General features: G+C 59.2%; 1 protein-coding gene across 1 annotated transcript in view; it reads left to right on the top strand.

Annotated features, from left to right (window-relative positions):
* Positions 1 to 25560, top strand: part of SND1 (staphylococcal nuclease and tudor domain containing 1) — a 409440-nt gene extending 383880 nt beyond the window's left edge. Inside the window, exons 17-24 of the mRNA XM_062203815.1 lie at positions 9899 to 10087; positions 15932 to 16073; positions 19388 to 19511; positions 20329 to 20398; positions 21242 to 21355; positions 22794 to 22997; positions 24832 to 24876; positions 24991 to 25560. Coding sequence (XP_062059799.1) covers positions 9899 to 10087; positions 15932 to 16073; positions 19388 to 19511; positions 20329 to 20398; positions 21242 to 21355; positions 22794 to 22997; positions 24832 to 24876; positions 24991 to 25056 — 954 coding nt within the window. The 3' untranslated portion in view covers positions 25057 to 25560. The remainder of the gene's footprint in view (positions 1 to 9898; positions 10088 to 15931; positions 16074 to 19387; positions 19512 to 20328; positions 20399 to 21241; positions 21356 to 22793; positions 22998 to 24831; positions 24877 to 24990) is intronic.
* The last annotated feature ends 366 nt before the right edge of the window (positions 25561 to 25926 follow it).

Genomic DNA, 25926 nt, shown 5'->3' with positions numbered 1-25926 from the left:
TCCAGATCCAGTTCTTTTTTCAGCAGGATGGCTGGAAGGGAAAGAAGCCGTCATGGTGCTAATGCTTACCAGCAGCAACGTGTGGGTGCCCATAGTAACCCACAGCGATTCAAGTAAATGAGCCCAGGGGTTGGGGGCCAGCTGAGCAAAGCGCACAGAACAGGGTCTGCTCTGGTCCCCAGGACAGGCCTGGGGTCACTGAGAGAGGGACAGGTGCCTGTAAGTGGCGTTTGAACTTGACTCAACTGGAGAGAGCTTGTTTACTCCCAGGCCAGGCCTGCTCCAAGATTTGATGACCTCATACTGTTACTCCACAGATCATCCAGCCTCTGATCACCCCTGACGGAGAGGCCAACTCTCTTCTCAACCCACGCTCAGTCCTTCAGGGCCCAGGTTTAGCCCTGAAGCTGAGAGGCTGGATCCCCGGCCCAGGCTGAGTCGGGGAAAGAATGCTGTGTGGCGGGAGGCAGTGGCTGGAATGCAGCCCGGGCTCCCTTTTGGCCAGGACTGTTCTCCCGCCCGTCAGCCTAGGAGCCTGGGGAGCTGCTGGACCAATCAGGTGCGCCTGGCTTTCCGGAGGCCTCCCAGAGCCCGCCTGGGACTCGGCAAACATTCGGGAGAGGGTTCCAGCCGTGGTGCCCTCGGCGAGGGCTGGAGCAAAACCCAAGCCCCACCTCTGCCACACTGCCTACGCAAACCTCAGGGAAGAGAGTTAACTCTCCCTCCAGCCTCCAGCCTCCAGCCTCCAGCCTGGGGTTTTCCTGGGAAGATGAACAGTCTGCTTTCCTTATTGTCTGCACCAAAGGAACAGATTGCGTCAGTTTGTAAACTGTGTTACCGCTTGCAAAGGCCTGGAGTCAGCAGGTTTACATTTCCCAGCAGACTCCAGTGATGCTGATCGCCGGGGCTGCTGCCTCCGCTTCACGCAGGACCAGAAGCCGCCCCCTCGGCCCCCACCCCGTCATCCCACCCCTCGGTCCCAGGAGTAGGGAAAAGGCATTCAAGGAGAGCGAGCAAGGAAGAAGCCCTTGAGCGTCCAGCTAAGCCATCCTGCTCACCACCCAGGCCGGGAGCTGCTTGGCCCCTCGTGCCAGTGCCCCAACCTGGACCTGACTCCCAGGCCTTCCTGGGGCTTTGGCATGGAGCAGCGCTCAGACGTCAGGAACGAGGTTTTCTGGAAAAGCATTTCGCTCCGTGGGTTGGAGTCATCTGGTCTGGAGGTGATGGGGAATTCAGAGCGGAGGCGCTGGTGGCACTGGCATCCCTGCCGCTCCAGATGCTGCTGCCTGCCCACTCCCCACTGCTGCTGACGCTAAAGAGCCCCAGGAGGCATTTCGTAGGCACTGCCTCCCAGCTCCCTGGGCGTTGCATTATTAATCGCATTGTGTTAATGTTCATTGGCTCTGAAGGAAGTTGGTCTGTCTGTGCGCAGCCAGGAGTGGAGGGGACAAATCGACTGTGTGAAACTGCTACTATGTTGAGGCGAAGTGTCTCCTCGAGTTCTCAGCTCTGCTGTGGCTGCTTCAGCCTCCCTCCCAGCCTCCATGCTGGTAGAAAACCAGCCCCGGGAGCGCCTAGCTCTGTGCACTCTGGATCCCCACGCCCAGCCTTCCAGAAAGCTGTGGTTGGGGTGGCATGTTGGAAAGGGGCAGGAGTGCCTCGAGTCACTATTTGGCCCCTCTTTTCTCCTTTCCCACCTTCCCCTCTGCCCAGGTTGCTATGGACCTGATCAGCAAGTGGGTCTACCCTGCTTGCACTTCTCTCCCAGGGGCTCCTTCCTCTCGATCCCAGTCCCAGGCTCCAGGGCTGACACTCGCCCACCAGCCCAGCCTCAGGAAATCAGAACAGAGAGAACCTTACGTGGCATGGGGGACAGGGGTGACACACGCTTGAGTAGGAAGTGGAGCCAGTGCCTGGTCACAGCTCTGTGTTCCAAGACTCAACAGTGCTTGCGGCTGATGGCTTTGGGGGTGTTGGAAACAGGGCTGTGGCCAGACTGCATGAGCTAAGGGGTGCAGACTTCTCCCTGCGAAGCCGCCACTGGGGCTCCTGCTGTCTCCTCCTCAGAGGTAGCCCTCAGTACTCGTGCTCTGCCACCAGAAGCCCACCACAGTACCCCCACTCTGTGCGGGAAGTCTTCCTTCCTGCCTGGGGCCCTGTCCTCCCTGCCGGGGCCATCTCCCTTGAGCAGGGCACATCCCCCGCAGCTCCTTTCCAGGCGCTGTGCAGCCTCCCCATCCCTGGGGCTGAGGCTGCTTGAGCCTCAGTAATTCCCTGTGCTGCCTCAGGCTGTGCACACAGCGACAATGCAGCGTGCACTTGGTGGAGGTAGTGCCTCTTCCCATCCTCCTGGCAAATCAGAAGGGAAAGACTGGGGAGGCGGGGGGGGGGGGGGGAGACTCCCTGCCCTCCCCCATTGCCTAGAATCCCGTGTATGGCTGTCAGCTATGGCTGCCCTGGGCCATTCCAGGGGACAACCCCCTGGTGTGTTCTCCTGTTCTATATTTTTTTCATTTGTTCACCCTCGGTGCTCCTGGCTGCCTTACTTAAACCAGGCTTTGAGTGCAGGCAGCTCCAGTGTAGGTTTTCTCTCTCTGCCCTCATCCACTGTCTCATCACAACCCTGAAGAGGCTCTGGGCAGGCACTCTGGGTCTTCTGCTTATCTAGAGTCCTTGAGCATCACTTGGCTCCTGGGATGGGCACTGCAGAAATTACCCCGCGGCCACCACCAGGCAGTTGGAATTTGCTCTGTGATTTGATAGCTGAGCTCCTAAATACTCAGGCCCACCTGCTCCCCAAACACACACACACACACACACACGTCTTTAGGAAAGATTGCAGAATGAGGAGGCTAATTGGCTGGGACGAGCCAGGAGAAGCTGAGAGCGTGTCAACATTTTATAAAGCCATCAGCCCTCGCCCGGCTCCCCTCCCTCTTTTCCTCCCTCTGCATCCCTCCACAGCCCCCCAGCGCGCGCGTGGCCCTGCAGCACATCCCAGGCAGGACAGTGACTCCAGCCCCTCTGTTCTCTTGTAAGGAGCTGGACTGAATCCAGACAGGCGGTTGAAGGGGTCACATTTTAGGGGCGGGGCAGGGGCTCTGAGGTCAGTGAGAAAGGGGCACAAACCCCTGGCCCCACCGTCTCCCCTCCCGCTGCCAGCCATGGAGCTGGTGGTTGCTGTCTTTTCTTTTTCCTTCTGCCTTCCCTCTCCTCCTCCCCCACCCTCAACCAGGAAGGAGGAGACCACAGCCCAGCTGGGTGGGCACTGAGGTGTGCGTAGCCTGGGCACGCAGAGCCTTGGTAATTAGGAGACATGCAAATTAACAGCCTGTGCCGTTTGTATTAATTTGGTAAATAAGCCAGAACAATTTCATTAGTGGCACATGAATGTGCTTGGGAGCAGGAAGACGTGTCCCACTGTGCAGCAGCGGGGCAGGGCCCGCGGGCTGCCCCAGCCCAGGTGCAGGCCAGGTCCAGCCATCCGCTGGGTGTGGCCACCTAGTGGCACTCACTCGGCTGGGTATGTGGTGAGGAAAGAGCCTAGCACCGGGCAGAAAAGCATCTGTCGTTCAGGTGGGTGTGGGCACAGCCACACACCTGAGCTCCTGGTGTCAGCCCTCCCGTGCCTTAGCTGTGCTCCTGGAGTTTGTGTGAGCACTTCAGGTGAACGCTCTTCAGGGTGGGGTAGGTACGCAGGGATTATTGGTGTCTGATGAGACTCCTGTGCACAGCCAGGCAGGATGGCTACTGGGTGTAACGGTCCCAGAGGCACAGGGCCAACCTGCAAGCTGCTGGCATTTGTCGACGGGGCAAGGAAGCAGGTTTACTTCACCCAGTCCACAGGACCCTCTCCTCCTTGCACACTTAGGGCACAGCCTGGGAGAGCTGCCCAGAAACCCTCAGCTGGAGCAGGACTCTGAGTCTCTGGGACCGCAGTCATTGTGGAGGAGACCTGGAGAACAAAACAAGCCTCCTTCCTCAGGGGCTGACTGTCTAGTGGGAGACGTAAGACGTGAAGTAAAACCACTGCCCCTACAGGGATGGATGTCATTGCTGGTGGTGGTGATGATGATCACGATGTAGCATGTGTGTGCCACACAGGAAGCTCAGTCAGTCATCTCCACCGATCCTGTGCAGTAGTGTTGCAAGGCCACTTTTACAGCACAGTAAACAGAGGCACGGAAGTTCACGAGGAGGTAGCCGGATGGGAACTCCGGCCATGTGACTCCATAGTCCACGCTCCTCAGCGCTGTCCGTTGCCCCCGCTACCCCCTCAATGCCAAGGGAAAGGGGTCTCCACTGCAGGCTAGCGGTCCAGGAAGGCTTCGTGGAGAGTGGCTTTGAAGCTGGGCGAGCACAGCTCACGCTAGTGCAGCCCAGGTGTGCAGCAGCTGCGGAATTCCCACAGGCCCTGGGGGCTCCAAGAGCAGAGGGCAGGAGCTGCTGGCAGACCAACACGGCAGCACCGCGGTCCCTCAGCACCTGAGCTCACGGCTGACCTTCAGCCACTGAGCCCCCCGCCCCTATCTGAACCACTTCCTTCCCTGCAAGACCACCCTGCCCCTTCACACAGTCTCGTGGGAGTCTGCTCCCTCCCCCGGTGCCTTGTGTCTTCCCAGGTCTCAGCTTGGGCATGTACACTAGACAGAGAGGAGCTGCCATCTGGCCCTTGAAGCTGCACACACATACTCTGGGACCCTCAAGGCCATATCCGCCCAAATGTGTGTACACACCAAATGCCACATGGGACTGAAGCCTGCTCTCAGCCGCCTGGCAGCCCATGCTAGTCACCCAAGGCCCGAACTCCTGGTGTCACCTGCTGTTTCGGGAGGCCTCTGCAGAAGCTGTTGAGTCCGGCTATCTTCCTGAAACCCTCTAAGATACAAAGAGCTGCAGGTAGCTACATCATATAGTACTTTACAATTTATATCACATCCCATCAATAAAATCTCATTTTTTAAAAATATGGCTTATCATGAGCATTGAAGTTTTTGTTTCTTGTAGTTATTTAAAAAAAAAAGATTTATTTTATGTATTTGGAAGACAAACTTACAGAGAGGGAGAGAGATCTTCCATCCACTGGTTTACTTCCTAAATGGCCACAACAACTGGGGAGCTTCATCTGGGTCTACCATATAAATGGCAGAGGCCCAAGTACCTGGGCCATCATCCGATACTTTCCCAGGGGCACCAGCAGAGAGTTGGATGGGAAGTAGGGCAGCCAGGACTCGAGCTGGTACCCATATGGGATGTCAGTGTTGCAAGCCACGGCTCAACCCACTGTACCACAACACCAGCCCCACTCATATCTGGTGATTTAATGCTGGTGATTGCCAGTTGGAGAAGAGGTTTCTTGTGTATTTGACAAGAATGAACTCCCCCTTCTTTGTTCAGTTTGAGACAGGGGCAACTAATGGTAAATAGTGCCTTCTATACATTGCCAGTTCCTGTCATTCACAGGTAACAAGTGTGCAAATTCACCTACTCACTGAAATTTGTATGTGGCTCCAAAACCAACAACCATGATGCTTTTTTTTTGGACAGGCAGAGTTTGACAGTGAGAGAGAGACAAAGGTCTTCCTTTTTCCATTGGTTCAACCCCCAAGTGGCTGCTATGGCCAGTGTGTTACAGCCGGCACGCTGCGCCGATCCAAAGCCAGGAACCAGGTGCTTCCTCCTGGTCTCTCATGTGGGTGTAGGGCCCAAGCACTTGGGCCATCCTCCACTGCCTTCCCAGGCCACAGCAGAGAGCTTAACTGGAAGAGGAGCAACTGGGACAGAATCCGGCGCCCCAACCGGGACTAGAACCCAGGCTACCGGCGCCGCAGGTGGAGGATTAGCCTAGTGAGCCGTGGCGCCGGCCCATCCATGATGCTTTTGCAGTTGTTTTCAGATGTGCAAAGGGTCAGCTGGTGAGCAGGTGCCCCTTCGATCGAACAAGGCAACGGTGCCTTCTTGTTTCACCTCTTTTACTGTAAACAGGTATCTGTGCAGTCTGGTCACTGCCATGTTTTTTGCATTGTGTGTAGAGGCTTTTTGTTGATGGTTTTATAATTTAAAATGTTCCCTTGCAGACGTCCTGAGGGACTGGCTAGTGTTCTAAGCTCAGAAAGTCTGGCTGTGCCTCATAGAGAAAATACATGTGTTAGATAAACTGTATTCAGGCATGAGTTATCATGTCATTGGCAGTGAGTTCAGTGCTAGTGAATCAAAAACATATGTAAAACAAGTTCTCTGTATACGGAAACACATTTAGTTGTATGTTGACTGCTACGAGACTCTTACATGGGTCCAAATTCTTTGTTTCTCAGTGGTTCAGTGTTCACTAATTGAGGGTTCATGGTCATTTTATAACTGCTGTGAACACCAAGAATGGATTGTGTCTCTGTGTATCTTTGACAGAATAGAGTTCATACAGACAGGGCCCACATCATCTGACACACGAGCCACATATTCCTGGCAACCCCTGTGGAAAGGAACTGTGACGAAAGCTGTCATCACACAGCCAGCCGGCCTGTGAGCTCGCTGCCTTAATGCTCTGCTTGCAACTCCCGTGGTTCTCACTGAGCCTGCAAAGGCCACCCTGCAAGCCTCCAGGGATGAGGCCTGTCCACACAGGATGCAGCAGGACTGTGGTGGGAGAGGCTGGAAGCCAAGAGACCACAGGAACAGTGTGGCCTAGCCGCCCCCTCCCCCCCCCCCCCCGCCCCGCTCCCGTGGGGGCCTCTGTTTGAGAAATTGCTGTGACTGACAGCTCTAATATAAAGGGAAGCAGAGCCCCTCCCTAACCCCCCCGTCTCGGGCTACGGCTTTATCTGCCTCTACAACCTGAGATGGATTTGGTGGCAGCACAGTGCCCAAGGCCAGAGATTTCTTCCCTCCATGGCTGGCTAGGCCCAGGGACTTGTCAAGCCCAAGTTAGCGTATCGATCGCCAGCAGAGAGACATTGGCTATGAAGCCACTGCTCACCTGCTAAGGAGAGCCTGGCTGCTCTCTGGCTGTGCGGGCCGCAGGTGTGGCTTCTCGTCGCTGGGCACTCTTTAATGGGAGCCCTGGAGAGAGGTGAGCGTCTGCATTGTGGCCGCGACGACAGAGGAGTGAATTAGGGTTTTGCCACATGCAGTGTGGTCTGAGCATCAGCACTCGACAGGCTGAGAGACAGTATGCCACCCGCTTGTCTAGGAAACCCAGCTGCGACGTTCCTGCGACAGTCCCAGCAGCCTGAGGCCCAGAGCCACACTGACCCACCACAAGCCCCTCAAGGGTCTGCCAGGCCTGTTTCCAAGCTGGGCAGCCGCCCTCAGTTTGGGGGGGATGGACACTTGGCCGCTCAAACTGTGCACGATGCTTGGTCCCAGAGTGGAGACTGGGATGGGCCTGGAACCAGCGTTGACTGCATATGTGTCTCATAGGCCTCCAAACACAAGGCAGGCAGCCCCCTCTCTTCTTCCTACTGCCTCCCCAGAATTCCTCTCGGACCTGCTGCTCCTTAGCCTTAACATGTTTGATAAACCTTGGGAAATTAAGACAAACGTGAGATGGTCTTTCCCTGGGTCCTGTTGCCCTTGGCAATTCTTGTCCATCCGCTGCAGGTTTAACAGCTCCTTCCCCTTCCCCAGCCCTCATGCTTTGGGGGGCTGCATCTTTCTGCAGCCAGGCCTCCACGGTGCTCCTACACTCTGGGCCACGGCCAGGTGCATCAGAAGTAGGGAATGCCAGCACTGTTTTTTGCTTTCTTGCCTTATTTCCCCCACACATGGAGGTCCTCTGGTAAGTTTGTTGCCAGAATTAGAGGAAGGAGAAACTTGTGTCATCACCTACAGTCATGCAGTGCAAGCACTGGGGTGACCCAGTCCTGAGGTCGAGGGTCCTCAGAGGAGGAGGGATCTGGCACTGCCCCAGGGGGAAGCGAGGCAGGGGTGTCACAGTGGGGCTGGTAGAAGGAAGGATTCTTCTGGTACAGCTCGGGAAGGGGGGCAGGGGAGTTCCACAGAGGAGGCTTTCCCTGTGGAAGGCAGCGTAGGGAAACTTGGATTCTGCTGTCAGCACCGCGCCTTCCTAATTCCACTCTTCTTCTGCACGCCTTACCTTCTCCACTTACAAAATCAATAAATTGCACTGCCCTGTAGGGGATCTTTTTTCTAACGTCCTAGACTCTGCATATTCTCTTCTGGACCCTACTCCAACTTCAGGCGTTACTGAGCCTGTGTTTCCACTTGAAAGTTTAAGAAAAATGTGTTCAATGGTGGGAGGAAGTCGGGGTCCTGCCCCTTCTCTCCTCCCCTCTCCTTGTCGGCCGCCCTCGCCTTCTCTGTCTACTTCTGGGGCATCGCATGACTCCCCATCCTCATCCCTTCGAACCCTCTGCCACTGGCTCCAGGCCCTGGCTTCGAGAAGTCCCAGGTATTTAGACATTCATTTTATTGCTTAATCGAGCTTGAAGCCATTTAAATTAATACAAATTTTTTACATTTGGCAGCAAAGGCTATTACAGGCCCCTTTAGCAGGGGAAGAAAAAAGGTCAGGAGGAAATCCAAGAAGGACTTTATCTCAAGCCACTGCCATGCTGTGGTGGGAGAGATCAGCCTCACAGGGGCCCCAGCCCTAAGGTTGCTCTCTCGCAGGAGCCGAGGTGGTGCCAGGTGTGGGGCCAGGGTTCTGGCACTGAGGTCGTAAGCAGAGGTGACCCAGGAGGCTTTGAGCCCCTGTGGGGGTGCCAGTGGGTTCTGGGGTCTGAGCTTTGAGCCCCTGTGGGGGTGCCACTGGGTTCTGGGGTCTGACAGCACCCCCTCTGGTGCCCCTTCTCAGAGGTCGCTTCCTGCTGGGGTCGCCTCCCAGTGCCCCTTGCATGTCAGTTCCTGCCCCCTTCCCCCTGCCTCACCTCACCTCTCTCCTCTCCTGGGTTTCACGCAGCTGCTTTAATTGCCCTCATTAAACATTAATTCATTCACTGCTCCATGAAGAAAACAGTCTCCCCCCTCCCCAGGGACTGCCTTGCTCCCCAAAGGCCTGCCCATCTTCCCAGCACAGGGTTAGTTCGGATGCTGAGGAGGGTTGGATACACCCGAGGCTCTGTGTGCTTTTTCTCTCACTCGTGAGCCCCAGCTGCTGCATGTGCACACAACAGACACAGCCCCAACTAATGGGGACTCCTTCACTGCAACCAAGGGGTCAAGTTTACCACCCCTCCCCCCCCCCCCAGTAGTTCTGCTGAAGTGAAGGGAAGAGTGGCTGAAAACAGTGGGGAGTTTGCAAGTTGCTTTGTCAGTGACGTGTCCACCAAGGATGATTCTGGAGGTGGGCTTGTGGCTCGTGGCTTGTGGCAGCTGAAGCCACAGCTTGGGACGGTAGCATCTATTTCCAAAGAGCTAATTCAAGCCCCAGCCACTACACTTCTGATCCAGCTTCCTGCTGATGCATTCTGGGAGGCTGCAGATAAGGGTTGGAGCACTTGGGTCCTATGGCCCACAAGGGAGGCCTGGATGGCATTGTGGACTCCCAGCTGTGGCCTGGCCCAGCCCCAGCTGTTGAGGCATCTGGGGAGTGAACCAGCAGATGGAAGACATCTAGCTGTCTCTCGCTCATTCACTCCCTCACTCTCTTGCTCTCTCTCTCTGTCTCTCTTTCTCTCTGCCTTTCGAATAAATAAACATAAAAACAAAATTGTTTTAAAAACATGGCATGATTGCTCAAGCAAAGGGTTTTAAGAGAATGTCAAGTGCGTCCTGCTCTCCTCCTGGCCGAGTTCCTGCTTGTGCTTGCACGTGGGATGAAGTGGTAGCAGCTGCCCAAGGCCTGGGAGCCCTGGGCGCCGCTCTCCTCCCTGGCGAAACTCAGCCTGTCCACCCCGCGGACTGCCCCTCCCCAGCTGACAGCCTGCCTCTCTGTCCCCAGGTGGAAGTGGAGGTGGAGAGCATGGACAAGGCTGGCAACTTCATCGGCTGGCTGCACATGGACGGCGCCAACTTGTCCGTCTTGCTGGTGGAGCACGCGCTCTCCAAGGTCCACTTCACCGCTGAGCGCAGCTCCTACTACAAGTCCCTGCTGTCTGCCGAGGAGGCCGCCAAACAGAAGAAAGAGAAGGTAGGGGTGTACAGGCACTGCCTCTGCAGCTCTCTCCCCCCCTCCCCCCACGTGCACCTCTGTGCGTGTCTACCTCCACAGTGCAGGCACAAGTCACTCTGTCACTCCCCCCAGGGTGGCCTGGGACAGTGTTGCTGTAAGACACCACACCAAGTTGCCACACTGGGCCAAGGGCAAGGGAGAGACTGTCCGCTTAGGTGCCCTTTGGCAGCAAGCCTGTGGCTGACCTGAAGGGCCTGGGCTCCCAGCCGCAAAGATCCCCTCTGACCCTTAGGCCTGCTTGAGTGGTCCTGGAGAATAAGGCCATCTGCAAGGTGACCTTGGAGCAGTGGCAGAAATGATGGGGCGGGCGTGGGGATGGGGCCGGGGAGGGTGAGGAGGCCTGTGGCCTGTGGCGAAGCCCTCCCTCTTCAGCCTGACCCGCTCTCCATCCGTGCCCTCTGAGGGCCCACTGTGGAATTTCCCTCCCGTGGCCCCACAGGGAAGCAGCCCCAGGAGATGCGTAAAGCTTTCAGGAATGCAGATTTATAGCCCATCCGTCTCCGCAGGCAGTACATGGAAGCGACAAGGGCCAGAAGCAGCTTTGGGAAACAAATTGACGATTAAGACACCCAGTGGTTTGGGGGTGGGAGCTGGGCTCTGCACCCCGACGCTAGCCTGTCTCCATTGACTTATGGCCCGGCCTGATAATGGGGATAACTCAGCCGGCCACCAATTTGTCAGGGCTTCTCTGAGCTTGAGGGGGGATTTTGTGGGACAGCCTTGCTGAGCCATAAATTTGTTCCAGGAATAAGCGTTTCCTTTCCCAGGGGGCAGCCATCTGGCTTGAAGCTCTCTTCCCAGAGCCAAGGCCCAGACACCTGCTGGAACCGTCTCCCCAAGCCCAGAGCAGCTACCTCCTTCCTGAAAGCTGCTCTCTGCCCCCAGGACTGGGCCCAGGGAATGCCTGCTAGGTCTTTCTGTGTCCTGCCTCCTCATCCCCTGGGGACTGGGGCGGGTGACCATCCACTAGCGGTGGAAGGACCTGAGGAGAGGTGGCCTGAACTCTAGGGCAGGGAGCAGGGACTGTCCGTGCCCTGGACAGGCAGCCACCAAGAGGCCTTGGAGCAGGTTCCCACCCGGCCCTGCTCACGCTAAACCCTGGCTTCCCAGATGGTGGGGGAGCGGGCAGCCTCAGCTCCTGCAGGGAAGGGGAGTCACGTGCTTCCTCTTGGATTTCCTGCTCATGATGGCTGAACTGCCTGCTGCCGGGAGGTGGGAGAGAGGCCGTGCCGAGGCTTCCTGTGGAAGGGCTGAACTGTCACAGAGCTAGCTGCCGGGGTCAATGTGGCAGCGCCAGAGTGTAAGGCCTCAGTTCTGGAAGCGCCCTTGCCCCTGGCCTGCGCCCTGCTACCCAGCAAGTGAGCCTCGAGGCTGTGTCCTGGGCTCTGGGCAGTGCTCTGTTGTCTGAGTTCAGAGACCCCAAAGGGCCCCTGGGTAGGGCAGGGAGGGGAGCCAGGCCTGCAAGCCAGCGCTGTGTTCCTGGCGAGGTGCTGAGCTGGGCGTCATTGCTCCACAGCGGGTCTGAGAGCCCACCTCGTCATTTCACTGATGCCAGCTCATGACGCCGAGGAGTCATTACCACTGATTTCATTACTTACCCGGCTGCGTGTTTTTATTCCAATTAAAACGCAGTGCACGACTCCCAGGGCTAGGCCTGCCCTCCTCCAGGGTCCCTCTCCTGCAGACCCCTGTCTTCCTCATGGGTCTTGGGGGACCTGGGCTGGCTTTCCTCCTGGGGGCAGCGGGGTGGGGGTGGCCGGCTAGTTCCTGAGAGTGTCATTGGCAGAGCTTTGTAGCAGTCCTGGGAGTTGGCTGGATTCAGGTGAGGGATTCAGCGAGCAGCTGGGGGACGGTGATCGGAGTATCCAAGGGGTCCCCAGCCTGGCCCCACAAAGGCTGTCTTAGCTGTGGAGAGACAAGGTGTAAGAGGTGGTATAGGCGTCAGGAAGCACACACACCCCCCCCACCCCCCCACCCCCGCTAACCAAGGAAATGTGACGTGGAGAGCGAGAGGACGAACGTGTGCAGACGTCTCTGGGGAATGTGGTTACGTGAGCGTGCCTTGGTGAGTGTGTCTGTCTGGGGAACCCGACGATGCTGATTTCCCAGCTCTGAGGACTTAGCTGCCTTCCTGCTGGGTTTAATTCCTCCCTGTGCCCCGCGGCTGTGCGCAGGGAAGAGGCTGAGAGGGCCCTCCCCCTCCCTCTGCGGGAGGCTGACGAGGATAACCCACACAGGGAGCCTCAGGGGCCCAGGCACACTGCAGACCACACAGGAAGCCTCATGGCAGACACCTTGTCTGTCTGTCTGTCTGTCTCCCACACACACGCTCCGTGTGTGCAGCAGGACCATGGACAGCACCGGATTGGCTGCCATTGATGGCTCTTGTCGAGCTTGGCTTCCCTGCTTGCGGCCTTACAGGCCCCCGCCACCATGGCCCCATGCCAGTCCTACCTCTGGAGCCTTGTGAGCTGTGATATTAAATAGGACTTAGAAAGACTCCGGCCAGTCCATCCACCGTCCACATTCCCCATCTCCTGCCAGGAGGAGGAAGAGGAGGAGGACCTGGGACTCCCCAGGGAGGAAATACAGGGAAGAGAAAAGGCCAGAGGCAGGGAGAGGCCAGGAGGAGAGACGGCCTTGCCCCTGACCTAAGTGTGCCTGTGCCTGGCATGGTAGCCTCCTTCCCCGGGGGCAGCTGCAGCAGCGGGGGGCCACAGGGGCCCCCAGAGGTGGAGAAGGACGTGAGCAAGACTGGAAGTGGCCTGCAGCAGATGCAGGAAGAAGGGCCTCATTGCCTTGCTCAGCCCTGGTCGGCAGCCAGGGCCGTGGAAGGGTCACAAAGAGGCCCTGCCTTGGAACAGAGCTCCCTGCGGGCCCAGCTCGGGTGCCAGAGCGCTGCTGTCCACAGCCTCACCACAGACCCTACCACAGGCCGACTGACCAGCCTCCCCTCCTGAGTGCAGCTCAGGGGTGGTCGGCCCTGGGCCCTGCTGCCCAGGCCAGCTCGCTGCCTTCCTCCAGAGCCCAGGAGCCTCTGCCCTCTCCTTGGCTGGAGGGGCTTTCCCCAGGCCCCACCTCTGTGAGTCCGTGTGCATTCTCTGTTCTTCTGGACCAGGTGTTCAAGTTTCTCAGAGTGCTGGGAAGAGGCGCACCCATCGTGGGACTTGCCCAGGACTGGCTTCTTGGCCAAGATAGGAGCTGGGAGGGGGCTTGGATTGGCACGGGAAGGCAGGTGTCTGCCTGGTATCTTTCTCCTCCTTGGAGCTTTGACTGGCTCTGTCAGCATGAGCAGAACACACCTGTTGTGAGAATGGGGCAGTGGGCAGCCAGCCCACCCCAGCTGACTGACCCTTTCCCACGTAGCAGCCCCCCGGCCAGGCTGCATCTCCCAGCTGGCCTCGGGCCTGGCTGCCAAGCAGCAGGAAGAGCAGCTCACCTGCATCCCCATGAGAAAAGGGGCCCTTCTGGCTCTTCCCTCTTCCCAGGCTCAGAAACAGAGCCCCTTGGTGTGAGGGGCCCCCCGTCTACCCTGCGAGCAGCCCCTCTGTGGGGACACCTTCTGTGTCTTCTCACCTCAGGTAGCAGTGCGCCTCCCTCCTGCCCAGGAAACTGCGATACCCTGTCGGGGAGAGGACAGCCCCCACTGCTGGGGCCAGGGGCCATCCCTGCAGCTTTGATTGGCATCATCCATGACCTCAGGCCTGCCACCCACCTGAGCCTGCCAGGGAAGAAGCTCCAGCCCCTCCCCTGGGAGGGAACTTGCTGCTGTCGCCTGAGGCGACAACTTGAGGCGTCGTTAGCAGTTTCTGCTTGCACCCTGTCAGTGTGTTCCCAGGAGGGCCACCCTCCCCCACCCACAGGAAGCCGGCTGGGGTTGGGGTGGGAGCCCCCGCCGTGCCCGGGTCCAGGGCCTCTCCTCTTTGTCAAGCTGAGTGCAGGGAAAGAAGGAGCTAGCAGGAGCAGTGAGCGTAGCGGAAGGGCCTGCAGTGGTCTGGAGCTCACAGAGGCCTTGGAGCGGGGCGCCAGCCGCAGGGGCCAGGCTCGGCTCCAGCTCCTCTGGGGAGTGCTGACCGCCTCGGCTCTCAGGCAGGGCAAGTCCCATCGATCCCCGAGCAGCAGGAGTCCCTGTGGGCCTGGAGCCCAGATGTCTAATGGAACGCCTGGCTGAGCAGACCCTCATCAGGGGAGCTTCCAGCAATCAGCGAGGCCCAGGAGGAAAGCTTCAGCCTTCTCGGGATGCAGGCCTTGGGCTTGGAAGCACCGTGGCCGTGCCTCAGGTCCTTTCATAGGGAGGTCCGCAGACTAGACACCCCTTCCCCACCTGGGGACTAGGCCACGGTCTGCTGACCTGAGGCCTGCCACCTGCCTTTTCTCCTCTGCTTGGCCAGGCCTGGGGCCTCGGAGCAGCAGGATGTGCAGAGGCCTCTGGGCGATGAGTGAGTGGAGTGGACAGCTGTTGGCAGCAGCGTCTGCATCTTGGGAGGGGAAAGAGCTGTCTGGGTTGGAGCCCGGCCAGGGCCTGGGGCCTAGGGACCGTCTCAGCGTCCCCAGCAGCCTCCGCTGGGCTCAGGAGGCCCTGGGTGTTCCTTCCTGTCCTCAGGCCTTTCCGCTCCTAATGGCACAGAGGCAGAGTTGTGGCCTGGGAGGGTGACCAGGGTTGGCCCACAGTTCCTGTGTTCCTGTCCTTAGCTGCTTCCCGAGACCACCTGTCAGCTTGGACGCACCGTCACAGTGACTGGGTGGCCCCAGTAGAGAGACCTGGAGGGCTCACACAGCTTGGCCAGAGTAGGTGTCAAGTTGAAGGGCACTGGGGACAGAGGCCCCATCTCTCCACCTACAGCTTTCCCCGCTGCCCAGTGCTGACTTTTCTGTGCCGGAATGCCCCTGGCTGTAGGCCTGTGGACCTCACTTTCCCCATTTGTAAAGCGGGGATCGTGCTAACGCCTACTCAGAGGTGTGATTGTGAGCACTTGGTGGGTTAAGCTTTAGAGAATGTTTACAGTGGCACCAGGAAGCATGGAAGTTTCTAGCTCCTACTTTGACCAGCCCTGAACTCCTGAGCGCATATGTATCTATGTGACCCCCTGTGTGGTCCAGTGGCCTTCCCCCCCCACCCGCACCTCCCTGCTGCTCAGCGGGAGCGCCACCTCCCCCCTGCGCTGACAGGCCTCGCTACTTGGATAATGTCCTGGCCGCAGGATTGGACTTGACGCGCTGTCACGTCGAATCAGCTTCCAAGCCGCTGCAGCCCTGACAGTGCAGAGCTTGGGTAGGAAGGGAGAGAAAAGGGTGGAGAGGGGCTTGCCCTGCTTCTGAGCTGGGGCCAGAGCACCCCGCTGCTGAGGTGAGGCCTCCCCCGGCCTGGGACTGTGGCTCTGAGTGCCGAAGCACTGTGGGGACGGAGGACGGGGGACCAGCACACTGAGGGTGGTAGGGCAGGGAGCCCAAAGCCAGGGCTGTTCTTCAGAGCGGGGTCCGCATGCCCAGGTGTGCGCAGGTGTCCCTTGAGCCTGTTTGGGACTTTTATTGGCTCTGGTATCCTCATAAGGGATTCTAGTTTTGTGGGCCTGGGGTGGCACCTGCATTTTAAAAGCCCGGTTGCTTTGTATCCCCGTGGCCTCCGAGAATCGCTGGGTCAGAACTTCAGAGAAGCCTCCTCTCTCACAGGGACGGGCCTCCGGGGCACAGCCACTATCATTTCCGAGCTCTGGGCGACCCCCCACTCACGGCCCTAGAGGTGACCCTGATGGCCCACAGCCTCTCTCCCAGGGTCCTTTGTGACTTCCCTTCCTCGCACAGGTCTGGGCACACTATGAAGAGCAGCCCGTGGAGGAGGTGATGCCCGTGCTGGAGGAGAAGGAGCGATCTGCCAGCTACAAGCCCGTGTTTGTCACGGAAATCACTGACGACCTGCACTTCTACGTGCAGGACGTGGAGACGGGTGAGTGCGGCCATGGGCTCCGAGCTCCCGCAGTGGTCCAGCTCGCCTGGGTGGGGGCCTCTTCACCGGGGGGGAGGAGCTGTGCCTGCTCTCCGGGCCCCCGGGGTCATGCACCCTTGGAGTGGGTGCAGCCAGGTAAGTGAGGCTGAGAGGCCCCCTCCGCTGCGGCCCAGAGGGCTAGCGCGTTTTGTTTTGTTTGGAGAGTGCTCTGGCTTTCTTAGACACCTGTGGCTAGGCCCCGCAGCCCTCTGTCCGCAAGGCAGCCTTGTGTATGGTCAGGCCTCTTCCTCCAGGCTTCCTGGGAAGGCAGAACGGGGAGCCTGGGTTTCGCCTCCTCTCGAGGTTAACCCAGCCCGGAGTGGTAGCCAGTTGCCATGGCAACGGGCCCGTGCTCTAGGGGAATTCATCCCCAGGCAGTCACTCTAAAGGATCCTCTCTTGCCTGCTGCCCCCAGGGCTGTTCACTGCGGCCAGGGGCCCCTAGGCAGAGACCTCAGGCCTCTGGAGGGCTGAGGACGGTGCAGACAGCTCCGGGAGCATCTGCCCGACTTCCCACCTCCTCCCACTCCGCACGCTCCCCAGCCTGACCTTCCTCAGCTCATTGCTATCCTGTTAAGGAAACAATTTAGTTGGGAACAGAGCAAAGCGCTCTTAGAGCCGCCTCTGGGTGCAAGTCGCGAAGTGCTGGTAGAGGCCGCAGGGCCGGGGGTGCCGAGGCGGTGGCTGGCAGCCCGGGAATGGCAGGACGCAGCTCTGCCCGGCCCCTGCCCAGCCCCACTCCAGATTGCCCACAGCCTCGTCTCCGCTACTTCCCCTCTAATGATATTTCCCAGGCAGCTGCTCTCGTGGCAATGTCATTTCACCAAGAAGAACTTGACCGCTCATGGCCCTGGGCTGCCTCTGTCTGAGAACGAGAGCGGCAGAGATGGAGCTGATGAGCCTTTGGGAGTAGGTTCCCTTGAGGTCAGCAGCAGTCCTGCTGGAAGCTGCCTCGGAAATGAGCCCAGAAGGGGGCAGCCAGCCGCCAGGCCTGCGTGGTGTGACCAGGAGGGAGTCCTGTAGTGGGTGGTGGTGGGTGGTCTGGGTAAAAAGGGGAGTTGTCTACGAGTGGAGGAGCCAGGCAGAATGGCCCTCAACACAGACCCTGCTCAGGATACGAGGAATCCTAGGCGGGCACCATGTGGCTGCCGGCTTCCACCTTGAATGAGAGCGACAGAGCCCTGTGGTCTCCTCGGGCAGAGCTTAAGGGCACAAGGCTTCCTGTGACCGATTTGCCATGGCGTGCTGTCCTGGCAACTCTGGGAAACCAGGACAACAACGTGAGTGACATCTAGGGCAGAAGATAAGGAAGGAGTCCTAGAGGGGAAAACCGTATGTTCTCAGCATGTTGGATGAGAGGGGCTGCCTAGGGAGTTGTGGTGGGCTTCCGAGAGGACCATGCCCCGGGGCGGCTCCCTGGTGCCCATGCAAGCAAACCTTAAGACCTGCAGCTGCTCTGAAGCCTGCCGTCCTCTCTTGGGGGATGTCCTCTGGTCCTGTCCAGACCACCCTTGGAAGCCTCTGATGACTGCCATTGGTTGCAGATGACCAGCCAGTCTTTGCAGGGACCTCCCAGAGGGCCCTGCCTGTTGGTAAGAGGCAAAGTCCTGCTGCTGTCGCCTACTCCATCTCGAAGTAGAGGCACAGAACCGTGTCGAAAGCCTCTTAGTCCCTTGAAGATTACTATCCATGGGCAGAGAACAGGAGGATCCCGGAGGGGTGACCGCTGGGCAGGGGCAAGGCTAGCCATTACCTGGAAGTCCCTGTTGTGCAACCCAGTCTCATGGATGCTGGGGCAGTGGCCTGAGAGTGGACGCACTGCCTCGTGTGCATACCCAGAGATCGTTCTCAGCACGGTTGAATTATTAAGCGTGCTGCACGCACTGGGGATTCTGCGAGGCCACATGCTAGTCAGCAGAAGCGAGTGAGCTATGGTGTGTGCCCCAAGGAGCTCACAGTGTAGTGGCAGAAACATAAACACAGAACAGGAACGTAGATGCCGACCATGGCGAGTGTGACAACAGTAAACGCGTGTCACACCTGCTGCAGCACAGTGGCACTCAGCCCTGCACAAAGACAAGTCCTGCTCTCCATCCACACATCCGTAGCCACTCTCTTCATTTTTAAAGATTTATTTTTATTTATTTGAAAGACAGTTACAGAGAAAGGGAGAGACAGAGAGAGGTCTTCCATCTGACAGTTTACTCCACAAATGGCCGCAATGGCCAGAGCTGAGCCAATCCAAAGTCAAGAGCCAGGAGCTTCTTCCAGGTCTCCCACATGGGTCCTGGGGCCCAAGGACTTGGGCCATCCTCTGCTGCCCTCCCAGGTACATCAGCAGGGAGCTGGATCAGAAGTGGAGGAGCCAGGACTTGAACCGGCGGCGATACAGGATGCCGGCACTAAAGTCCAGGGCTCTAGTCCACTGTGCCACAACACTGGCCCCACCCCTCCTTGCTTCTGACGGGGAAGGGACCAAAAGGACATAGGAGGCTGGTCACTGGGCACTCTGCTAAGTCCAATGGGGAGGATGCTGTGGGAAGGGGCTAGGGAAGAAACTGAGCAGACCCCGGTGTTGCTAAAATAGGTAAAGAAACCCCAGCAGACCCAAGGTCTGAGCGGTTAGGGGAAGACAGGAAGGGAAGAGGGATCTCTTCCCCCAGGTGCTGAACCAGGCGGGTGACACCCCCCCCCCCCCCCCCAGCAGCACCGGAAGTTCTCAGCACAAATCTTGCAGGTGGCAAGGGTAGGAGTGGTGAAGGTTGAACATCTGGAGCCTCTGGGCCCTGCTCCTGGACTTCCTCCCCCATCTTTGCTGGCTCTGCTTCTGAGGCCCTTTCTTTGTCCAGGGTCCTGGTCCACCCTTTACCCTCCTGATGCCCCTGGGAGACATTGGACAGTGGCTGCTCTTGCTCACCCCTCTCTGGTCTGGGTAGGACTGGGGTACGTGCTGGCCATCCTCTGTCCCTGAGGGAAGCTGCTTGGCCTTGGCCTTGCTCCAGATCTGCCCCTGTTCCCTACCTCCTGAATCAAGGCCCAGGCATGTTCTCTAGGGCTCCACAGCCTCGGAAGGCGGCTCACCAGTCCTGCTTTGGAAGTCAGATGGCAGGAAACCTCTTAAGAGGGACCCAGGTGGACTTCTTATGTGGGCCAGGGGCAGAGCGCATGCTGCACTGCCCTCCCGAGACTCCCTTCCTGCTCACCGCCCAGGCCTGCCCAGAGATGGGTTCCAGGGCACACGCGTCCAGGTCTCACCACGCTCTTCCTCCCTGGCAGGCACCCAGCTGGAGAAGCTGATGGAGAACATGCGCAACGACATCACCAGCCACCCCCCTGTGGAGGGCTCCTATGCCCCCCGCCGGGGAGATTTCTGCATTGCCAAATTTGTTGATGGAGAATGGTAAACCCTTCAGACCAGCCTGGCGAGGGGTTGTGAGGGGGGGCGGGATAGCAGGGCTGTATCAGGGCCCAGGCCTGCAAAGCTGCCGCCGGCTCTCAGATACTTATTTGCCTTCCCCTCTGCTCCCCACTGGGTGGCAGTCTCCTAGCTCTCCGGATCTCGGGTGTCCCTTGTCACTACCCACAGGCAATCTGGGGCCTGTGCATTGGCCCCTTGAGCCCCCTTGCTGTCCAGCAGCCTCCAGAGTGTCCAGTAGCCCCAACCCCCACCCCCCGGGGAACTCCAGAGGGCGGGTTGGGGCTCTCCAACACAGAAGGAGTGATGTCATGGGGGTAAGGTGGTGGCTGGTGCACAACAGCCCGACCCTCTGCCCCAGCTGTGTGGGACATGAGCAGCAGCCCTCACAGGCTGGAGGAAGGTCACTTACATGTAATCTACCAAGGGTAGGGCCTGTGGCCTTCCCAGGGTGACGAAGTGACTTGGATGTATTCCCTGCTGCGGCCTCCCAGACAGATCTGCCAGCTAATTACAGCTGCTGTTCAGCGTGCTGGGTTTAAACAGCAGACATCAATCTAGTCATTAGTCTTGTTGCTTTATGCCCCAAGGGCACATTAATCTACTGCACGTGCTCTCTGCCCCGCTCTGCTCCCCACGAGGCTCTGACTCCATTCCATGGTGGCCACAGCGCCCTAGGCAGGGCCTTGCCAGTCTAAGGGCCGCCCTGGGGCCTGTGCAGTGAAATGTTGTGCCCCCGCCCTGCCATCGCCAAGGCCCTGGGGAGACCAAACTCGGCACTCTTCCCATGATGCCCCTGCAGGTACCGCGCCCGAGTGGAGAAAGTCGAGTCTCCTACCAAAGTCCACGTCTTCTACATTGACTACGGCAACGTGAGTGTTGGGACCCGGGGTGTGGAGGAGTGGGCACCACAGGGCCAGCAGGCGCAGTAGTCCCTAGGTCAAGTCCACATGACCTCTCGAAGGTCCCTGTGGGCTTTTGACACAACCATGAGCCTCTGGGCACCTGTGCTGCATGACAGACCAGCACCCCTGGGTGACAGGGCAGAGCAGCTGCTTGTGGCCAGAAGCCTGTGGGCCCTGACAGTTCCCTAGACCCCAAGGAGGAGGGCCCAGCCACATCCACAGCTCCTCTTCTGCCCAGCATCTCTGAATGGGCCCAGGGCTTCTGTTAACCCTTACACCCTAGGACTGATGCTCCTGCTACGCCAGGCTTGCTGGCAGGGAACAGTCAGGGTAACAGAGCGATCAGTCCCCTTGGGAGAAGAATCTCGCAGGCTGGACCTGGGCACCTGTTGACAGTCCCTGAGAAATCCCTGTGGGAGAGGGGTTGTCCTTTGGGGCCACAGCTGCCCTTAGGTGTAGCCGAGGCTTTCTGCTTTCATTCTGTCCCCTCCTCAAAGACTGGGGCCGGGGATCTGCCCGAGCTGGCCATGCTCCCAAAGCGTCACCTGGGGACACCCATAGGCAGAGGCCCTGCCAGGCGGAGGTGACCCCACCCCCCTGGGCCAGGAACCTGTGTCACAGAAGGAAGTGTAAGGAAAGGACATGGGAGCAGCCCTTGAAGCCACCGAGACTCCGTTAATGGCGTCAGTTCTCCCCGAAGCCTGGCCCACCGGGGGAGGCTGAGCCCAAGCCTGCACAGGGCAAGCGAGGGAGGCCCCGCGTCAAGACTCGCCAGGGCCGTGGTGCAGCTGACCCCATCTTCCTCTGCAGAGAGAGATCCTGCCACCCTCCCGTCTGGGGACCCTGCCGCCGGCCTTCAGCACCCGCGCGCTGCCAGCTCAAGCCACAGAGTACGCCTTTGCCTTCATCCAGGTGCCCCAAGATGTGAGTAGAGATGCGGAGCCCTGCTGCGGCCCTCGCGGGGTTGGCGGTGGCGGCAGTGCCGAGGGTTCTGCTGGTAATGGTCTCGGCGAGGGGAGACAGGAACCTTGACCGTGGCCATTGAGGGAGGCTGCAGACAGGGTAACTTCAGAGCCGCCACTGGCTCCAGGTGGCTTCTCCTGGAGGTTAGGGCCCAGGTATTACAGTACCCACAGGGTGCTGGCAGGATTTTCATCAGAAGTGTGACCCTGCCGTGTCAGTTTCTGAAAGTTTGACGCAGTGGCCTTGTAGGGCTGGGCAGCGGGGTGGGGAGGCCTGGAAGCAATGGCTGCGCATGATCGCAGCAGTCCAGGCGAGAGACAGACACCAGGGCCACTGGGGTGGGGGTGGGGAGAAAGCAGCAGGACCCAGGGCAGGTGGCAGCATCACAGGAGGCAGGATGGCGTTGGGGGGTCTCAGGTGCACTGGCTTCCCTGTGTGTGGCTGCGTCACTTCTGGCCGAAGGGATAGGAAGGCGTAGATTCGGGCTCTGAGGCCTCCCTCCAAGCCGCTTTAGTTTGGAAGCAAGGTAAGACCTGGAGTCACGGGCTTGAGGGGTTAAAGCCGTGGAGCGTACAGGACTGTGTGGCGTGTGCCCCTGTGGGGTGCCGTGGGGCCGAGCGCCTCGGGACGTGCTGGCGTTCCCACAGCCACAGGCCAGGAAGCCGCGAGGCAGGATGTGCGGCTCCGGGCCATCCGCGTCTCTCAGTCACCAGCACAGGAGAGCCCTTCCACGGTGTCCAGCTCCACAGGGAGCTCAGGCAGGCTCAGGCTGGCGGGGATGCCCCTGGCTTTAGCTTGGAGGAGGTGACTGGGGCTCAGAGTGAGAGCAGTGCGAGTGGCTGGGCTGGCACTGCCCCCAGATGCAGGGAGGTGGCAGCGAGGGGAAGAGGGGGACTCAGCACTGTTGGCTGCTTTCACCCCCACCCCCACCTTTGTCACAAACTTGCTCGAGGGAGCCCCCAGAAGATGACGGGGATGAGTACCACACAGAGGGCTGGAATCTAGGGGGATGGGCAGCCATGAGCACAGTTAACAGGAAGAAACTGAGATGCGACAGGGTCACTTCTGGCACCAGGTCCTGGGGAGAGCAGGAGATGAGAAGGGTCCAGACAGCAAGTGTAGGTGTGTTTTTGGGGGTGGGGAGGAGGCCACTTTCCACTGCAGAGCCTGAGCAGTTGGGGTGGGGGAGCAAGAGTAAGAAAGGATGGGTTCCTATGCGTAGGAACTTAGTCTTTCATATGCAAGGCCCAGCTTCCCCTCAAGAGGGTCCCAGCAGGGAGAGTTGCAGGCCCCATTGGGCTGACTTTCTGGGAGGTCCATGGACCAGACCCCGGGCCCAGGTAGCTATTGTTTGGCTTGTCTGGTCCCTCCCACTGACCGGGGCGTATCCCTCTGCCAGGAGGACGCGCGCACAGACGCCGTGGACAGCGTGGTTCGGGACATCCAGAACACTCAGTGCCTGCTCAACGTGGAGCACCTGAGTGCTGGCTGCCCCCACGTCACCCTGCAATTCGCCGACTCCAAGGGCGACGTGGGCCTGGGCCTGGTGAAGGAGGGGCTGGTCATGGTGGAAGTGCGCAAGGAGAAGCAGTTCCAGAAAGTGGTACGTGCCATGCCGCGGAAGCCCCCCGCCATCGCCAGCCAAGGGACTGGGGACCGCACCTTGAGCCCACGAGGGAGCGGGGACCCCACCACCCTGCTGCTCCTGCTGGGGAAAGATAATGGATTTGGGTTTGTTGGGGTTTAAAAAAAAAAAACAAAGCTAATTACATCCCAAATTAATTGGCTGTGGGTTTGGCTGAGTGTGCAGCTGCAAACTAGAGCGGAAAGTTTCCCTGTGCCCGTGCCCCCGTGTGACAGGCTAAAGAGCTCTGCCAGGCCTGGGATGGAGAGGGTCAGCCCCGTCTTCCTGCCTCTCCCACTCTCACTTCCATTCCAACGCGCAACTCCCAAGTCCAGTGCCACCTGAGGGCCAGAAAGCACCGTACCACGACACATACCCCGCCCCCCGCCCCGGCTGTTTGGAAAGCCCCCAGGGCTTGGGGCTGGCCAAGTGCTGCCCGCTCCAGGTTTCAGCCCCGGGAAGCCCGAGTCTCCGGTCTCATGGAACAAGAGAACCCGCTGCCATGCTGCTGTGCGGGATTGATCACAACCGCGGGAGCCAAAGCCCGGGGGACACCTTGCGCTGCTCGGTTATCGATTGTTCAGACTGGGCTGTGGATGCAAGGCAACCCCTTTCACTCTGCACCACGCAAATCTGCGTCCCTCCCTAGCCTCTCACCAGCCTGCCCTGCTTCCCAGCTGAGCCGAGTCCCTGAACCATCCCGGGCAGAGGGGCTGGTGGGGGCTGGTGGGGAGCTCGGGTTCCCTGCCGCACTGCCTGCTGCAAGGCTGGAGCTGAGGAGGCAGCACCCAGCGCCTGCCCACACTCCTCCGAGACGGGCCTGGGGAAGGCAGGCTCCTTTTCATCTCTTGGTTTCGCTCAGTGCTTTCCCTTTTCCCAGCCCCACTGGAGTGTGCTCTCTCCCCAGCTGCACTGCAGGCCCGCAGAACGCGTTGGTGGTTTGTGGCTGCGTGGCTTGGTTAGGGATGCACAGTGATGATTCCCTGGGGATTGCTACAGCGCCTTGAGAGGGCTGACCCTGGGTCCCCTGCTGAAGACCCCCTGTTTCCCAAGGTGGCTCCGGGCAGGTTAAAATTTCCATAAGAATTAGAGCTGTTCATGTCCCCTGTCTGAAGCTGCCCATAATGTCTCTGGCATCTAGAAAGTCCTTCTGCCTCGATGTCTGAAATACCCCAACATGTTGATTCCTTTACTCATCCTCATGTGTTGTGGATCACCACATGCTCATCAGCAAGCGACAGGCATCCCTGCCTGCTGGAGCTGACATCCAGCCACGAGACAGACGATACGTATGAACATAGATCCACTGGGTGGAGTGGGGGAAGATGGCAGGTGCGGTGGGAAGGAAAAAGTAAAAGTAAGGGGACGCAGGTCTCCCGGGCATTGGCTCCCACCATCGTCATCAGTCCCCACAGCAGCCCAGCAGCGCGTCCTCCGGTTCTGTGACTGGGAGCTCTCGCCCAGCTCCAAGCCCTGGGGGTTTTGCAAACAGTAAAGCGGCTGAGGAGTATATAGGAGGGGGTGGTGGTAACTCACATGGGGTCCCAGGTGGGGCTGCACTCAGGAGGTAATGTGTAAGCACAGTGGGGCTGGGCTAGGTAGCCAGGTGGACGCGAGGCAGGCAGCAGTATCCCATGGAGGCCTGCAGGACTGTGTACTTGGACTCCGATTCAAGGGACCAGGGGGCCTTGCTGGAGGTTTTGAGCAGGGGTGTGAGTGCGGCAGAGCTGGCCCATGGCTCTGCTGGGTGGTCTGGTTCTGGATGCCGGCCGAGAAACCCTGTGTCGACCACTCTGTCTCTCTCACCCCTCAGATCACAGAATACCTAAACGCCCAGGAGTCGGCCAAGAGCGCCCGGGTGAGTTCTTGCCTTGGGAGCCCCCAGAGCCTGCTGAGTTGAGGGGCTTAGCCCCCTGGGTCCCAGTCTGTCCCACACCCCTGAGGAGCCGCCCTGTTCTGTTTTGTCCCGCAGCTGAACCTGTGGCGCTATGGAGACTTCCGAGCCGACGACGCCGATGAGTTTGGCTACAGCCGCTGAGGAGGGGGTCGCGTCCGGCCCCCAGCCCTGCTCGCGCCAGTACCTCTTCCTGTGCCGGGAGGGGATTGCAACTGCAGACCCCAGGGGCGGGGGCATAGATTGGGTCTAGCTTTGCTTCTTCTACTGTGGCATCAGGACTGACGGGGGTGGGGAGGGGCCCGGCTCTCTGGGGACAGGCCCTCGTCCTCTGGAATGACAGGTACCATCATGCTCAGCCTCTCCCAGTTGATTTTCTATTTTTATTTGGGGGTTTGTGGTTTTTTTGAAAAAAAAATGTCCTCAAATCAGGAAGAGACCTGCAGGACTTGGTCCTGGTGGCGTGTGCAGTCCCGTCCCTGCCTCTGTCCCAGCCGCCCTTCTTCCTCAGCTCTGTCAACGCTGATTTTGTGACTTCTCTGATACATATCCCTTCTCAGATGTCGGCGTGTCCACACCCACTCCCTCAGCAGCCCGTTCTGTATTTAAAGCTTTCAAGGCCCAATAAAGTAGTACATGCTGTGTGCATCCCCGACTGCTCTCCGTCTAGCCCAGCGCCTGGGGGCTCGGTGGCCCCGGCCAGCCCTCCCAGACTCCCCCGCAGCTGGGGGAAGCCAGGCCCTTCTGCAGAGTTCCAGGCAACTCCTGGGCCCAGCAGGTGTCCCTTGGCACCTCACGGCACCCAGCCTGCCCTCAAGGGCCTTGGAGGCGGACGGCAGCTCAGCACACAGCGCCCAGACCTGTTGTCCTGCTGGGAGTGTGCGCAGCTCCCAGGTGGGGACTTGCCCGAGTCCCAGCAGGGGCCCAGCAGGAATGGGAGGAAGGAAACGAGGTGACTGCCCTCCCTGCTGCTGTGGCTGGCGTTGGGCGGCCTCCTGTCCTCCGCTGGAGCCC

This window comes from Lepus europaeus, chromosome 1, assembly GCF_033115175.1.
Source record: "Lepus europaeus isolate LE1 chromosome 1, mLepTim1.pri, whole genome shotgun sequence".
In the NCBI taxonomy this organism is placed as follows: Eukaryota; Metazoa; Chordata; class Mammalia; order Lagomorpha; family Leporidae; genus Lepus; species Lepus europaeus.
The sequence above is the reverse complement of the archived record's forward strand: the minus strand, read 5'-3'. Positions and strand labels throughout refer to the sequence as shown.